Source organism: Apodemus sylvaticus, chromosome 12, assembly GCF_947179515.1.
Source record: "Apodemus sylvaticus chromosome 12, mApoSyl1.1, whole genome shotgun sequence".
Taxonomy (NCBI): Eukaryota; Metazoa; Chordata; class Mammalia; order Rodentia; family Muridae; genus Apodemus; species Apodemus sylvaticus.
In genome coordinates this window covers 51,215,648-51,233,634 of record NC_067483.1, presented here as the reverse complement: position 1 = coordinate 51,233,634, position 17,987 = coordinate 51,215,648, and the positions used below count along the sequence as shown (strand labels likewise).

The following is a 17,987-nucleotide window of genomic DNA, read 5'->3' as shown; positions in this document are numbered from 1 at the left end:
CATCTCACACCATCTATTATTTGTGGAGCTTTACTAGAAATCTTTAGATTTGAGTATGAAACTTGGAGTAACACGGAGGCCAGGAGAGATAATGGAGCAAGAAGGAGCGAGCGCTAGACAGGGGTATAGTGAGATTCAGGTTCCTAAATATCTCAAGAAGTGCTTAATGAATCCTGTTTCTCCTTGGTATTTCATTATTTTATTCCAGCATTTCTATGAGAGAGTTCTGAATGTACACACACACACATACTCAACACACACACACACACACACACACACACAAATGTTAGAGGTAAGACAAGGGCATTAAAAATCTCCCTATAGTCTGCACTTAGTAGATCATGTCTGAATCATGGTGTTCAGTTCAGTTCAAAGCTTAGCAGGCTTGTCAACAGACTGAAAAACAATCAAAACAACAAACAATAACAATCAAAATACTGTCTCAGAAGAACTGCAAGGTTAAGCCAAGAGAGAGGGGGGGGGAGAGGGAGAGAGAGAGAGAGAGAGAGAGAGAGAGAGAGAGAGAGAGAGAGAGAGAGAGTCCTTAGATTGTGTCAGGTCCTTAATCAATTGACTATTGCAAACAGGCTGCTGCTAATAGTTCCCATGGCTTGATAATAGTGTTTGTAATGGGAGTCTGTTCATTTGTACTCAGGTCTTTTTTTTAAGGGGATTTTCCTTTAGGCTGCACATTGACAAAAGCTGGAAAAATTAATTATTCAGAGGAGAAGTTTTGACTACATCAGTTGAAAATTCTCCAGAGCTGCTGCTTCCAGCCATCTGGACATGTCAGATGTTCTGATAAGTTTAGATAAAAACCTCTTTTATCAGCAAGGCATTGCCATGCCACAGCACTACTTTCCATATTCAAAAAACCTCTCTTTGCATAGATATGTGTCTGTAAAACAAGAATTTCATAGCACAGACACCCGGAGTGCCATAGAAGGTAATTATACAGACAGTGGCGTGTTTTTATGCCAGGAAAAATAAAAGTACTTGGTGTCTCGTGCAATTTCAGAGCCTGATTTCAAAAGGATCATAACAAGAAGAAAATAAAATGTAGCTTGGTAGACTGCTCCACGGGATATATTTGTGAGTATGAGATTCAGTAAAAGAGATGGTAAAATAGAAAACTGTTTTCTTGATATAATTTTCTAATTGGCACTGACTTCAGTAGCTGAGATGTAGCAGTGCATGTAAGGTATTTTTTTCCAGGAAATAAACAAAATTGTAAAAACTTGTTTCTTTCTTGGCTTAGATTTTCTGTACCTCAAACTAAGAATTTCTTTCTATAAAAAATTAAATAAGCCAGGAGAAGATATATTACATTTTAGAATATGCTCTTTTTATGTGGTTTTTATGTGTGTGATAGAGATATAAAATCAGAAAATTTAGTTTTCAAATCACTGATCACTAAGTTATTGCTTAAATCAATTTATTAGTTCTGTTAATTCCAGTGGGGGTTTTTTTGGGGGGAGGGGAGAAGGTCTGACAGAAACCCTGTTAAATGTGGCTTATTGAATATCTTCGTTTCTTATACTGTGCCTAAGGAAAAATTCACAAAATTACTGGTTTTTAAGGGCAGGAATTTTTGTACCATTGTAGAAAAGAGTTTGTCAAAATGTAAAGCAGTCCACATTTTTCTAAACTATATTCGACCTTCTAAAATAAAAGAGAATGGGGAGGGGGAGAGATATGTTATTTGGTTGGTTGTTTGAATATGAACAGAAAGAATTTATTGATTACTTGTCAGGAGTAAAAGGGATACATTTAAAATTTATTTATCTTTGTTTTACTTTAAGACTTAATTTAAAGGCAGGAAGATATGTGGATCTATTTACGCCATAGTATGTCTAGGACTCATACTATTAGCAGTATATTTATTAGTAGTATATTGATGGAATGTGCTCCTTTTATAATAGTTATCCAAAGAAAATATTGAAAAAAATATGAAGAACGGCATTTACCCTAAATATGCTATGCTTAAAGAGTTATAAAAGTGGAGTGGGGATTTAATTCAGTGGTAGAATGCTTGCCTAGCAAGCACAAAGCCCTGGGTTCAGTCCTTAGCTCTGAAAAATAAAAACAAGTTGTAAAAATATATGCTTTTACCAACAGAGTATAGAAAAAAGGGTCAGAAAATTAATATGTAATTAAAATAATCATAAGACAATTAAATGAAAACCAACCATTTCATGTATTTTATAATAATCTATGAAATAATGTAGAAGTTATTGGTTGAAAGCAAAGGCAAAGTACTTGTAGAAATCCTTATAAAATATTCTATTTTCACACTACTCTTTCTACTTCCACTTATTTTTATCATTACTTTATTCTTAGGTTAATGGAATGTTTCTTCATCATTGCATCAGCATGAGAAAAACAGGATCATCACTGATTTGAAGCCTGGTGAGTTTATCCACAAAATAAATCAGTCTCACATCACATCAATTTAGGTCATACTAAACTGGGAACTCTCTTTTTTACCAAAATAGAATTCAAGTTCTAGGGAGGATTTGAGGTTACCTTTTATTTTTTATTTGACCTCTAATTTGGAAAACGTATTAACTAAAACTTAGCTGGATTTATCCAAGAAAACAAATTTAAGTTTACAAATGAGGTACATACATTTAAATGCTCATTACACTTCTTTTAAAACTTAGAATTTACAATTTTGAAATACTGATTTAAAGTTCCTCTACTGTACATTTGAGGCCACTTGACCCTGCCATTTTATATTTTGGTGGAGATTAAAAATGAATATGTACAATTTAATGGCAAAATATGTGGGATGGCCATGGTTTCTCTTTATTTTTGAATTAGAAGTATTTAGAGAATACTTCTTTTATCAATTCTTCATCCTCAGACTATGTGTTATGTGTTCCTCATTTGGTCATATAAAATTCCAAAGCCTGTGTTTTTTCTCAGTCTAGAGGTCTCAGAATTTTAACTTTACCCTCCTTTCTAGCTTCCAAAACAACTTTAAAATGTTTTGTTATTTTTTTTCTTCTTTACTCTTTTTCTTCCCCGCTGTGTATAAGTCTTGTATGTTCTTTATCTCTCATTTTACCTGAATTTTGCTTGGAAGAGAGTGTAAACTTAATTGGTCAATCTGACAGTTTTATTTAAAATTAAATATTTGTGACTTGCCTCTTTACCTCAATCTAGAGAACATGGTGAGATATAACAGTGTTGTCCTTCCTCCCAGCAAAGTTTTGGTGCATGGCCATGAATCCAATAACAACATGAAGGCACATAGGCATGTGGGTGGGCATTTAGTTCTTAATGTGCAAAACAGGGCCAAAGGTCCCAGGAAGACCTGTAAACAGATTTGAAATGCTAGGACAATCTCCATCAAGATGATGAAAAGCCTAGAGTCAGAGAATATCATAGAATACATTTTGTTCTGTGCTCTATGTATTCTATGTATTCTATTTCTAAATATTTTCTGCAATTTAATCATTGATAATTTTATGACATTCTATTTTATTCATTATATTCTGTAATCTAAAAAATCTTTGAGAATGACTTGGAATACATAAATAATGTGAAAACAACTGCTACAAATGTTTATTGAATAATATGTGAAATTACTTATAATAGTAGCTGATAAGTTAGAACTTTAAATAGCATGTTTATGTATTTAATGCATGTATAATTAATTATAGCTATATAGCAATCCCTTCAAGTGCTGCCCAAGTAATGAACAGTTTGGGCCACAGAACATTGTTCTGTATCAATCATCTGACTGAGCCCAGGATACTGTTGATCTAGACAGAGCTTTGCAGGGATTAGAAAAATTAGAACCACGCATGGGTTCCTGTAGCTTCTTGAGGTCCTATAGCTTGGCAAGGGTGCCCATATGGATCTCAATCTCTTGGTTCCCTTTCAACTGTGCATCTATATAGAAGAGACAACCTGCATAATAATCTTCAAGAGGACAAACCGGGGGAACTGTTCTCTCTCACCTTTCTACTCTAGTGATTAAACTTCTGGCCATGCAAAATCTATCTTGTGGTGTCTGTCCTTCAGACATATATTCCTTGAGAATTCTAAATACCTGGAGCTGACTCACCCAACTCCATTGTTGAACTAACCTCTAAACCAGTAATAAATAAATAAATAAATAAATAAATAAAACGATGTAGCAGTTAAAACAATAAAAGGAAAAAACAGGGTTTTCAGTGTGTGTATTCACATATAGAAGAATGGTCAATATTAGTAAGGAAAAGTAGTCATCTGAGTTGAAATTTAAAAAGGAAGAAGAAATATAGCCTGATAGAATGCATACTGCCTTCCTACAAATGGACTTGGGAAATATTTCCTGAGTGACAGAGTAAAAGAAGCTAAAGGTCAGATAAAGTGGAACAGAAACATTTTGAATGCATCTATTTTTTCTAATCTTCATTGTTCCACTTCAGAAAAAAAGGAAATAGATAATCAGAGAGGTAAATTAATACGCTCAAGGTCACACAGCTAAGAAAAGCCTCAATTCAAGCATGTGTTATTCTAGTTTCAGAACCCTGAGCTATCTGAATATACCGCTCTCAGGGGCTCTGGGAAACCCCGAAAGGCTTGTGCTCTCACTAAGTACCTCCACTGTGCATCTGACCTCCGTGACTGCTGCACACTGACTGCTGTGGTTTTGTCTGACTACATTATTATCTATTAAGAATATTATAATCTATAACAGATATGTATTAGAGTTATAGAAATGATAACAATATGAAAATATGTCCACATGGCTCTAGTAGATGGAGTGAAAAGACAATGAAACAAAATCAATTGTTAAAGAAGAAATATTGAATCCTTGTAGGAGACAAGCATGAGTAGTTGCATTAATAGTGAGAATGTTCAAGAATAAACAAGAGATGTTAGGTATGGAAACTCAGCTGCACCAGTAGAGTTCAGGGCTCAGTTTTATACAGCATCATTATAAATAGCCAGTCAATATCCCAGTTCTCTTAAGTCTCAAGTTATTTCATTATAATCATCTTTAGTCCAATTTATTCTCTTTTTAAAAAAGACTTCTATTTTCACTGCTTTGATATCTTAAAACTTTGATAAATTACTATTAACCACACTTGAAAATGCAACGATTTTTTTCTGGCATCTATGGTTATATAAAATCTAGTTGCATACACACATAGCCACATCATAAACTTTCCTGTCTACATATATTACTGTATTTACAATCAAAGGAACCTTACTCAATTAGCCTTCCTCCCTCCTGTTTGTTCCCTTGTCTACATCTATTTAGCTGCACAATGTTTATTCTATTATTTTACTCACTTCTCTCATGTCTTCTATCCATGGATATCTTTTTTCCCCACCCCACCCATGGATATCCTTTAGCAAATTCACACTGTCACAAAGTCACTGTCACACACTATCAACATGAAAACTAGCACGCTCAAGAGAGAAAGTCTTGCCTCTGTATCCCTGCTGTGTCATTCTTCAACAGCTTTCACAGCAGAGAGGAGTGAAGGGATAGGCACTCCATTTTATTCCTTTCTCCATCTTGTTGCTGCCAACTCTGATCCACGTTGCTCATGAATGGCATTCTTACGGATCTGGGAGCATCTTCCTTTCCTGTCTTCAACTAACCATTACCTCCTAACCTTTACCTATGCAAACCCTCCTCCCTTCTCCATCTCAGCATAACCTATTGGCTCCTGCTTAGATGGTACATTGCTGGGATGGCTTCACTGACTATTCTCAACTCTGACACAGTTCTTTCCTTGCACTCATACAGCCCCTGTAATAAAATGCCATGGTTTTTCATCTTGCCCATAAGGACAGGAAGAGAAGCAAGGTCTGTGAAGATCACTCACTGCCACTGAGAGCTTGACAGGGAACAGGTGTTCAAAATACTTTGAATGAGTCAATAAAATCATAGACGCTCACTATTGATCCTCGGTGTTTACGTCATATAATTACCTATGATTAGTCACTAAACTATCTCCATATTTTATATAAAGCATGGACTCAATTATTCCTAGCATGTTTTTAGCTCTTTCTTTCAAAGTCCCAAGTTAAAAAAAAAAATAAGCCTACCATGACACACATGGCTATATAGATGCTCAGCCTAGACTAAGTCACCTCTGTCAGAATTTCAAAGTTACAATGTCCAAAAAATGCCCAAATTTATGTAACAATTACTCTTCTCGGAATGCATGCTTAAGGAGTTTTTATTTGGCTGGTTATGCTATTTAATCTGACTAATTACAAAGAGGCACGTTTTCCTTCATATATTTAAGGAACACTCTAAAAATAAGAATTGTCCCAAAAAGGAAACTTTAGAAGTTGATGAGTTCATTGTCAGTGGCTTCTCATTAAAATACAGCTTTCAGAGTCCTATATTTAGGGGGAAGAACTCTGTTATTAATGAGTAGGTGGGTAAGAGGGATTCCAAAGTCACTGAGAAATCTAATCACTTATATTCTTATGGAATATGTATGAAGTGAGTCATTTCCCCCATTTTTTCTTCATGACCCATAGTGATGTCTAGTAACTTTAAGAATTCATGTTTTTTGTGATTTATGACGTTATGTGCTCTTTGAAAATTGACTCTCTCAAGCAGCCATTTTGCATGACTAAATTATATACCTCTATACTTTTTTTTTTTTTTAGAAAAAATGAGCAGGCATATCTGTTGGATTTGTAAGTTATGCAGAGATGAATCTAAGAGGCTCCCTTCAAAGTAAGTACCTTTTAAATGTTATGGCAGTTTAAAAGAATTCTTAAGCACATAATAAATAGGTACATCTCGAATATATTTCTAATATATTTTGTTCTAAATATATTTTGCTGAGAAAGTAAAACTTTCATTTATACATGAGAAACTCCACCAGAGAAGCGATCATGTGTCACAATTTCCATAATTCATGGTATACACCTGAAAATTTGGTAACTTTAATGCTTTAGAGATATGTTACAAACATTCTTTACAATACAGACTTGTGATGTTTATATTAAAGGGTTTTGTTAATCTAACATATTCTCATAACTAAACTCCTCATAAGAAGTGACAGACACCTTCATTCCTTCCTGGGGTTAATGAGAATGGAAGCCTACCAAGCTCTTGGTATTCTCTGAATGCAGGCAAAGTTGTGATTGTTTGTTTGTTTCCTTGCTTTTTACAGTGTCTGTCCATACAGACCAGGTCATCCCCAACCATGTGATCTTACTGCCTAAGCCTCCTGATCTGGCCTTTTTGCCCTGATGATCTGGTATATTAAAATGTATAGAGTGACTGGAAGGCTTACCAACAGTTGGATTTGTCACAAAGAATTCACAGGTTGTAGATTGACCCTGTTAGACTAAACACACGTGCCTAACCCAGGTCACACTGAAGGCTTCAGTTGTGAACACATCCTTATGAATCAGAACTCTTGACCCATCTGACCTCCCACTAAAGTAAGAACTATCTCAAAAGGTCACAAACTATGGCTTGGTGAAGAAAGGTAGATATAGTGGTGGGTGCTAAATCCAATGCTCAAAATTCTAGTGACCAGTTGAAGTTTTGTGAACCATGCATATATACCCATGGAGAAAGATATAACTAAATGACTGAAAATAACTTTCTTCTATTGATTATCCATATGGCCTATCACAATAAGAATGTGGATTTCTTCTTCTCTGCCTTTTAGATCCTCTATAAAAAGGAGGAGTTCTGGAAAAGAGAATTCGTATTTATAAGGTTACTTAAGGTCATTTGATATGACATTTTACATTCATAATAACTGTCAAATATAAAGATAATAACAAAACTAAGGTGTGGAGTATGAAGTCCTGCATCAGGATTGCATTCCCCCAACCCTCAGACGCTAAGCATCAATGCTTAGTTTCATAAAGCCCCCATGTCTGATTGCTTTTTGCTACTTCCCCTACCAGAAAAAGGAAAAGGCACAAAAGCAGAGAACTCTGATCAGGAAACTTAGGTCACTCAATAACAAAATGTGCTTAAAATAATCTTTAAATAATCTGAGGAGATCATCTTCATCATGGGTCAGCACAAAATCTGTGGCACAGAAAATAAGCAAGGTACTCAGCAATTAGAAACAATGAATTCACAAAATTTTTAGGCAAATGGTTTGATCTGGAAAATATCATCCTAAGTGAGGTAACCCAGTCACAAAAGAATACACATGGAATGCAATCTCTGATAAGTGGATATTAATTAGCCCTGAAGCCCTGAATACCCAAGGCACAAATCACATAACAAATGACTCCCATGAAGAAGTATGGAGAGGGTCCTGATCCTGGAAAGGATTGATCTAGCATTGGAGGGGAATATAAGGACAGAGAAAAAAAGGAGAGAGGTGATTGGAGAATGGATGGAGAGAAGAAGGTTTATGGAACATATGGGGAGGGGGGATCCGGGAAAGGGGAAATCATTTGGAATGTAAACAAAGAATATAGAAAATAAAAATATTAAAAAAAATAAGCAAGGGCAAAAATGGAGTTCAAATAAGACAATTTCTCCTACCACGGTCTGCATCCGTAAGACTCATAAATCTTACAAGCAAAGACATTCTCTCCACAACTATTTCCCAACACAGTGATATTTTGTCCCCTCACTGGAGATTTTAGTTTTCCTCTAGAAGGAAATCCACGAAATAGAAAAGTATGCAAGAAACCCGCCTCCTATTTCCCACTTCAATAAATTAAAAGCATTATTTTAGCTTATTCCTCTGAAGTTCTAGTGAGTGAAAAAGACAATGAGTCAGAAATAATTTCATGCAAATGTTTCTGAGAGCACTCTGCAGTGCACTGTCCAGCCGAGACGTTGATGTGAAGATCCCCATGGAGCTGGCAGGACCATCAGAGTTGTTACAGAACTAATATTATTCCATATTTTGTATTACTTAACTTCTTTAAGCTTTTGTTATGTTCATAACCAGCTAATGCTCAGTCTTAAAGAATTAATATTCAGGTTGAGTCCACCATGCAGCAAGGAGCAGGCCTGGCTTGTGTCTTCAGTTTTCTTACACCAGTGCAAAAGGTGGTGACGCTGATGGATTATATTAGATGGATTGCTGATGATTATATTAGAGATCTCGAAATAGGAAAATAAAGTTATTTGTGTGTAAGGAAGCACGATCACTTGTCAGTCACCTCATGAAGCTCACCCACAGAAACCGAAAGGAAGCATTCAAGCCAACACCATGAAGTATGTCTTTGTTCGTTCTGTTACTTCCAATGTAAGCTGACATATTGTACCGTCACTAAAGTAAAAACCTTCAAAATTCAACACATAAGTACATATGTATCAAATAAGAAACTGCAAACATAATAGGCAAAACAATACATGAAAATGTGCACATAAGCTTTGTAGATAGACTCTGCATTCATTAAGTAAGTGGGTGCACATCTGATAGTAGTAGTAAAATATGAGACAATCCTAGGGAGACAATGTGGGAGTTTGTGCCTTTCAGCCTGTTTCTGCTATCCTACAAAATTACCACAGCAACATTGCCATATTAGTTTGACTATACATAGTTTTAATGGGGAAAAATAAGAAATACTCAGAATTGTTTAAATTAACTATATAAACTCTGAAAGGCCCCTTGTAGAATATTATACTGTCACCAAGATGTTCTCTGCATGATTAATTTATAATTACAAGTTAAAGAGTAAGATCATAGTAATCACATAAAAAATGGGTACAAGAAGAACATAGACATGGAAACTAAGCATGGAAAATGTAATTTCTTGGTTAAAAACACAAACACATACATAACAAAAACTAAATCTATCACAATTCTAATAGCAAATGGGAAATGAGATTATACAACTCTCTTTAATATTTATTTTAGAATCTCAGGTATATACCTCTTCTCTTTTTCACACCTTAAAATTCAGTAAAAAAATAAAACATAAAAGGCTAAGGATAATAAGCAATGTAAATTATATTCTTCGATTGTTCTCAACATAGCATAGATTTATTTAGTCCAGCAAAACTTTGATAATAATTTATCCCAATCAGTGCTTTTGTTTCTTTTCAAAGCCTTACTTTGGATGAAGTTTTAAAATGGGCCCAATCTTTGGAAAGTCTGATGGCTACAAAATGTGAGTACGATCAACACAGCATCTTTTAATGAGTGGCCTGTTTCACGTTCATAGCTGTGGGGGAGGGGTGCCAGATGACAAGTGTGGCTCTGCTCACTGCCTTCTAAATGGCAACTGACACAGTTAAAAAAGGAAAACCTGAAAATAGTTTGTCATGCCAACCACTGTTATTTGCTTTGGTGTTAATTAAAACAAGATTAGTCACTGTGGGTCTCTATTCTTCACAAGTATATTATGAAACCCATCAGGAATATGCTGAAATAGTAACACATACTGAAATATACTGCCTTCCCATAGCTTGCTAAAGTTAGTGCTTGGAAACTATTAAAAAGTTGCTGTTCTAAGTGCTGTCAAAACTAACAACCAATTCAAGTATCATTCTAAAACTGCATGAAGCTCTTCAGTCTTTAATTCCAGTGCTTCTGGGTATAATGGTGCAAACCTTAGAATTCAAGTGATACAAAGGAAAAGTCATAGCTATGTAGGCGAAAACATAACTTTAGAAGCTCAATGCAGTTAATATAAAGAATTAGGGGTATTCAAGAAAACTGTCTACTTTATTTGGAACAAAAGAATCCTGGTAGATGATAGAAAAAGATAATAACAAGAAGACAGGTTAAAAAAAGTAGAGGGTACTCAAAATTCTACTGAACTTAGTTCCTAAGTTCCTTAGTGTTATCCCTATTAAATATCTGCTAATTTTATCTATGAATTTATCTCTTTATTAGGGACCTCCCTGTATGAGGTTCTCTGTGAATAATGAATTAGATCCCCTGACTGAACAGGAGATAATTGTAGTACTACAGTATTTCAATTAGTGAGTGCACAGGTTATTCTAGACAGTACATTCTGTCACTCTTGGGGACCTCTGTGTTCCTAGGACACTACCTACACTCATAGCCTCAAGAAAATTCTTTAACACAACATCTGTTGTTTCTTACTCACAAAGCAATCATAGGAAGCTTGAAATTTTGACTCTTGGCTTTTTCTATTAAGAGTTCCTTAGTGCCTTTATCTCTGACTCTGAGACTCTGCTCTTCCTGTTGTACATATCCAGATCTGGGGCACCACCTAATCACCTATCTTGAGTTGCAAGCCATTCCATTGAAAATGTGTGTCATAATTTTTTTCTTTTGCATTCATTTCAAAGGAAGTTTGAGCTATGCCTTTTACTTATCAAGTTTTATTCATAGTTCTCTGACATAACTTGCCAGCATGATCATGAATTGAATATTATATCTTTGCACTAGTATTTTGGTCACTTAAATGGAAGAACAGAAATCTGCCAGTTATGTCAGCTGTATTGATTCTTTTCCAAACAATTTTAATATCAGTTCTAACACATGTCCATGGCATTGACAGGTTAATCTCACTTTCAGAGTTACAGACATCTCTTCAGTAAAGTGAGAATACTATCATCTCTCTATTCAACACTATTGTACAAGTTGAACATAAATGACATAGTTCGATGCACGGGACAACTTGAGCACAAAATTAATTTCCATTTGCTCTTATTAATAATAATGTACACATCTGTGAGTACAGTCATTTTTTTCCTCTTTTTTCGTACCAAAAGTCCAAACTCTTAGTATTCAGGATCCATGATACTCTAAACCAATTTGTTTTCTGAAATTTATCTCTAGATATGTTGTTTATGAAACACGACTTACACCAAGGTGGTAACTGTTCCATCACTTTCTTGTACATCAGCAACTCTCCTGCTAGAGCTGTTGCTCATTGTCCATTGTATTCTCACCAAATCCTGCATAGTCTTAAAAATTAAAATTCAAGTTCCACCTTTTCTATGAAATGATTTAGAAATATTCTTTTGTTCTATTTTTCAGTACATTAATTATTCCTCTCTTAATTATAACGAGTTGGGGTAATGAATTTATTTCCAAAGGAGCTTGCTCAAAAAATTGTGAAGCCCTTTGAATAATAGATACTGCTTATGAATTTCATATTCCCCTGAGAGACGAAAGTATCATTTGTTCCTAGTAGGCATGTACTATTGTTCAGTGAAAGATAAATATTAGTAGGGAAAGATAAACATATCAAGCTATATTTATTATGACAATTCATGTGCCAGTGCTGAAAAACTGACAAAATAAATGGAAAAAATAGAGTTAATCATTTGACATAAATATCAAGTGAGAACTTGCTTAGCTAGACTCAGTAATTTAGAGATATAGTGTCATAAGAATAAGCAAAGTATACCAAAAAAAGTGAGGGCAAGAAGGCATAGCACTGTTCTTAATAAAGTCAGTGAATGAAGTCATGAAATAAAGTCAGTCATGAAGTCAAATTAGTATGAAGTTCATTTAAAATCCTACAACACATAATCAAAAAGTGATTTCAAAAAATAAATCACCTTAAAGTTAGGACCAGTCAACTAGGAAAATTAAGAAAGCAAACACTTTATGTTCTATGGAGTAAGAATGCTTCAACTATCAAAGGACACTAAAATGTATCTGCTACCCTAAGATACACAAACTTCAATTATTACAGAGATTAAAGCACAGCCTCTTAGAATATATAGATCAGGAACTCACATGGAAATGAAATGTGTTAGTTTGAGCCTCAGGAAATGATGAGAAATTAATATACGAAATATTTGTTGGAAAACTATTAATAACTATATTCAACCCAATGCCATTAAACCAAAGGGCTTTATAAAATGGAAATTGGATTTTTTTTTGAGATAGGGTTTCTCTGTGTAGCCCTGGCTGTCCTGGAACTCACTCTGTAGACCAGACTGGCCTCGAACTCAGAAATCCACCTGCCTCTGCCTCCCAAGTGCTGGGATTAAAGGTGTGCGCCATCACCATCCAATGTCCCTCAATAGAGGAATGGATACAGAAAATGTGGTATATTTACACAATGGAATACTACTCAGCAATTAGAAACAATGAATTCATGAAATTCTTAGGCAAAAGGTTGGAACTGGAAAATATCATTCTAGGTTAAGTAACCCAATCACAAAAGAACATACATGGAATGCAATCACTGATAAGTGGATATTAATTAGCCCAGAAAGTCTGAATTCTCAAGACACAATTAGCATACCAAATGATTCCCAAGAAGAAGGAAGGAGAGGGCCCTGGTTCTGAAAAGACTTGATCCAGTATTGTAGGGGAGTACCAGGACAGAGAAATGGGAGGGGGGTGATTGGGAAATGGGTGGAGGGAAGAGGACTTATGAGACCGATGAGGTGGGGGGAACTGGGAAAGGGGAAAACATTCGGAATGTAAACTAAGAATATAGAAAATTTAAAAAAAAGAAATGTAAAAAATGGAAATTGGAAAGCACCAAGTTTATGCAGCCTTTTCTAGGAGAAGTAGTTTCATAATCTCTCTCAGAAATACTTCCTGGTATTCTGGTATTTACAATCTTTCTGACCCCTCTTGTGCATTGTTTCTTGAGCCACAGGTGTAGGCAGGCACTAGAATCAAGACATATCCACTAACACTTTTCTGCCAAAAATCTACTTGTATCTGTACTGTGTCCAGTTTGGGTTTTCTGTCATTTGTTGTAAAGAGAGGTTTCTTTGATGAGATTGTTAGTGACATTTATCTACGGTTACAAGGATAATACATGGGGAGAAAAATGTGGAAGGAATTAAACTGTCTCAACATAGTGGTGACAAAAGATTCCTTTCTAAGGCCCATGGCCTCCCTATCCCAGGATACAGATCAGGTCCGTAGTACCATGATTTTCTTCCTGTTGAGTAAGCCTTAAATCCAATAAGACTGCTTTTAGAAGCTACCATCATTTAAGTGTACCTTATTGTACACTTATTGTACCTTATTGTACCTTAATGCATTCTTGCCAAGACCAGAACATTGTAAATATCAATGAACGTGCCAATGTGGGAGGAAAATGTTGTAGGATCCCATCCATAGACAAAGAACCACAGACCACTAACAACTGATGGAAGAAAGAACATTAGTCTCTCCCTGGAATAGGCCCCTTATTGTTTTGTCCAAATAACAGTGATCAATCATAACCACACAAGCAAAAAAAAAAAAATGGTCTCAGAAGAATAGACAGAGAGATGATAGATTATAGATAGATAGATAGATAGATAGATAGATAGATAGATAGATAGATAGATAGATACCCATGTGTATGCATATGTATGCACATATACATATATATGCATGCAATAATAATCAAAGAGGGGAACATGGGAGAAGCTCAAGAAGTGTTAGCTGGGAGAGGCTAGATAGAAATGGAAAGAAATAGTGAAATGTGAAATGGCTCTATTTCAATTAAAACCATACTTTGAAGAAAACCAAGCAAGGAAAAAGAAGGAAAAAGAAGGAAAAAGAAAAGGAGAAAATGAGGAGGAAAGAGGAAGAAGAGGAAGAGGAAAAATAAGAAGTGAAGGAAGAGGAGGAGGCAGAGAAGGAGGAGGAAGAGAAGAGGGAAGATGGTGGAAGAGGAGAATGAAGATAAGGAAGAAAAGCAGAAAAAAACAAGTTGACAGCTATGGCAAAATCAGATGTTAATTCAAAATTAAGAATGTTTGTAACCCTAGCATTCTGTAACACTAGGGCGCTGAGGTGGGAGGGGGAGGGTGGATGTGGAGCACCCTCATAGAGAAATGGGGGAATGGGGGAGATGATAAGGGTTTTAACTTGGAGGGTGGATAACATTTGAAATGTAAATAAATAAAATAACCAATAAAATAAAATTTAAAGGAGAATATTTGCAACCTGGGCACATTCTAGATGTTTCAGGATGATACACTGCTGACAAACAAGTTTTCAAAGCATTGAAGATACTTTAAAAAAATAATGTGTGCATATTCACTAATAGTAGATACTAAGCCTGTTTTAAGCCTGTTTTATTAGATAGCATGCCTATGGACCTATCACACATATAAAATTTCACAGGAAAAAAAGAGGTATTTTCAAAAATCTGAAAGTTCTTTAAACAGGAATGAAAGAATCACCATTTTATGGTAGACTATGGAAAGACTAATATCATTTGAGCAAAAGCCTTTCCTAAGGCTACATAAATGGGTGAATGACAGTAGTTTAAATACAATAAATTATTTAAGAACTAAAGCTGGCATAGATAAATTGTGTCTTTTAAATGAAAAAAATGCAGTGCATTGCTTCCTTGGTATTTGATGTGAAAGTGAGTGCCTTTTAAAAATCATCCAAAGTGAAAGAAGCAGGGAACGCTCTATACTTTTTAAAAGTCCACAGGTGACTGAAAATTCATCTTTTTAAATATATATATTTAGAAAATATTTTTAGAAGTGTCAAGAATATGAACGTGTTAGGAAAAAAACTTGTCATCTATCCAACAAAATACTGAATTAGCTAAGATGTCCCCTCAAATCATAGGAATCCAGATTATGTTACTAAAATCAAAATTGCTACCAAGGCATCAAGCTTCACAAACCTGAATATCAGAAAAGTAGTTCTGTAGGTGCTTTTGGTATCTAAGCACTAAATGAGATTATCAAAGCAAAAAAGATACAAAAAGATACATTCGAAATTATAGAAGAACAAAATCATTCAGGTCTAAGAAGTTTTCAAGGGTCAAAACTTAATAATCAGAATCTATAATGCCAGAAAATACAGAACCATTTTTTGTCTTTTTTAGTGACAGATGCTTTATTAACTATTTCTTCCTTTGGGGGATTATAATATAGTTACATCATTTTCCCTTCCCTTTACTTCCTCAAAACCATATACCCCCTTTATTTCTTTCAAATTTTGGGTCTCTTTCTTTTTATTAATTGGTGTTGCACACACACACACACACACACACACTCCTAAGTTCTTAATTACCAATTGTTCAATTTGTACAGTGCTACCTGTATATTTGTCTTAGGGATGACTGGTATTAGATAACCACTTTGTGTGCTCTTCCTTGGGGAAGGATATTTCTCCAGCTTTCAGCCGCCTTTGTTGCCTGTAGTTCTTTGCCCAGAGTTGAAGACACATAGCCTTTTTCCTCATTCACTTTAGCATGTCTGTTGTTGTCATTCTTTTGTAGCAGTCACACTGGTGACACTTGGTGGATGGAGCTTCTGAAATTCCTCAGAGACACAAACATCACTGCAAACTCACAGTTTCTCTAGCTCTTACAATTTTTCTGCCCCTTCTGAAATGAGTACTGGGCTCCAGAACTCTGTATTTAAATTGGCTGTGGTTTCTACAGTGATATCTGTCTGTTCCAGCGAGAAGTTTCCTTGATGAGGGCTGAAGAATACACTTAATCTGTGGGTATAAGCACAAATATTTACAATGTAGATAGAGAGTATCCTGGTTTAATCAAGTAGCAGTTGTAGTTTCTTCTCTATGATTCATGACTTCATTAGCCCTGGATAATTGGCCAGGTTTCCAGTACCAGGCATGATTCAATCTTATTGTGTGGGTATTAAGTTCAATTAGAAAACTATTGGTTATTGCCAAGATTTCCATCCCACTACTGCACCCTTAGAATTATCAGGCTTTACTGCTCACTGTTGTGGCTCATAAATGACATAGCTAGACAGAACTATAGGATGCATTCTTCCTATGAAAGCTTCATGGTACCTTCTTGCATCATGAAAACCAGTCCTCAGGCAAGTCCTGTGTCTGTAGTTCATAGTGTCTTCAGCAATAGGAATCTACTTTCTACCTCTGGAAGCAAACTAATTCTCAAAAGACAATAGAAGGTATTTGCTGGTATATCTTGCTTTATACACATAAAAAGACCACTTGGATGACTCAAACAATCCTACCAAGTATGTGGAAGACAACATAAGGATGGAGATGAAATGAAGGAAGTATATATACACTCAGGCCATGTATTCCACTTAAACCGAAGAGAGAAGGAACAAGAAAATGAATGCATAGATAATTCCATAAACTGGTAAGCGCCTTGAAAAATAAAATCAAGTGATTTGGAAAAAAGGCACAAGACTACAATTTTTCAACTGAGAATTGTTAACAGGAAAGAAAAGCTGTCAGAAAGAGTAGAACTGCCAGAATCTCTGAGAGAGAATAAAACTGTCAGAATGGATAGGATTTGAACAGAGTGATTAGTCATAAGAAGCAGACATCTGTGCTGAGGTCTTTGGATATGAACCCAGGGAAAACATATCTACCAGATCCAAAGATGAGACAGTGGTGCCTACAAATAACTGAAAAAGATTTTAATACTTCAGCTGCCTAAGGCCTTATGAGGACATATGAATGACCTCACCCTGAATATTAACCAAATTTTGGTAAGCAAGTAAATATATTTTCAAAGATTCCCCCAGCTTTTTCTGAAGAAAAACGAAGGGAAACTAGTTATAATGATAATGCAATAAGCCAAACTAAAACCAGAACTCAAGAGAAAAGACAAAGCTGAAAATAATTAGTATCAAGAGCCAAGGATTACTAGAAGAATTAAAATAAAAAAGGAAAGAAAAAGAGATGGTGCTTGAAACCAAAATGATATTTCAGAGTTTGGGAAGGAGAACCAGTGAATACAAAGAAACATCAGGTAAATCAAAGATGAACAAAAATAGTGTGTTACCATGGAAGCCAAACGATACAGTTCTTTCAAGGAAAGTGCCTTGAACTGTGCTGAAGACTGGAAAGAAATCAGGTTATAGTAGAGCCCATTTTATAGCTAAACAGAAGCACTTGTAGTGGCATGATGAAAGCAAATTAGAATATATAAAATAATTTACATAAATTTTGATGTAAAAATAAGAAGATAAAAGAACAAAGATTGGAAGGTGGCTGGCTAGGAAGTCTTTGTGCTTTCCTCTGTAACAAACTATGCTACAGTCAAACTGTCAAAATCAGACAAACCAAATTCCATAAATTACATGCGGCTGGCTCTGAAGATCAATAGTTGAGCCTTGGCGTATCATGAGTCTACAAATGTAGTTTCCAGCACTGTTTGGTGTGTGTGTG

General features: G+C 35.3%; 1 protein-coding gene across 4 annotated transcripts in view; it reads left to right on the top strand.

Moving 5' to 3' along the window:
- The first annotated feature begins 898 nt into the window (after window positions 1-898).
- Window positions 899-17,987, top strand: part of Rgs13 (regulator of G protein signaling 13) — a 38,431-nt gene continuing 21,342 nt past the window's right edge. Inside the window, exons 1-4 of one of the 4 annotated variants that reach the window (XM_052200748.1) lie at window positions 899-946; window positions 2,341-2,409; window positions 6,634-6,703; window positions 10,013-10,074. In XM_052200748.1, the coding sequence (XP_052056708.1) occupies window positions 6,639-6,703; window positions 10,013-10,074 (127 nt within the window). In that variant the 5' untranslated portion in view covers window positions 899-946; window positions 2,341-2,409; window positions 6,634-6,638. Of the gene's footprint in view, window positions 1,093-2,340; window positions 2,410-6,633; window positions 6,704-8,938; window positions 9,176-10,012; window positions 10,075-17,987 lie in introns of those variants that run through there. The other 3 variants (XM_052200747.1, XM_052200749.1, XM_052200745.1) reach the window with 3 other exon arrangements.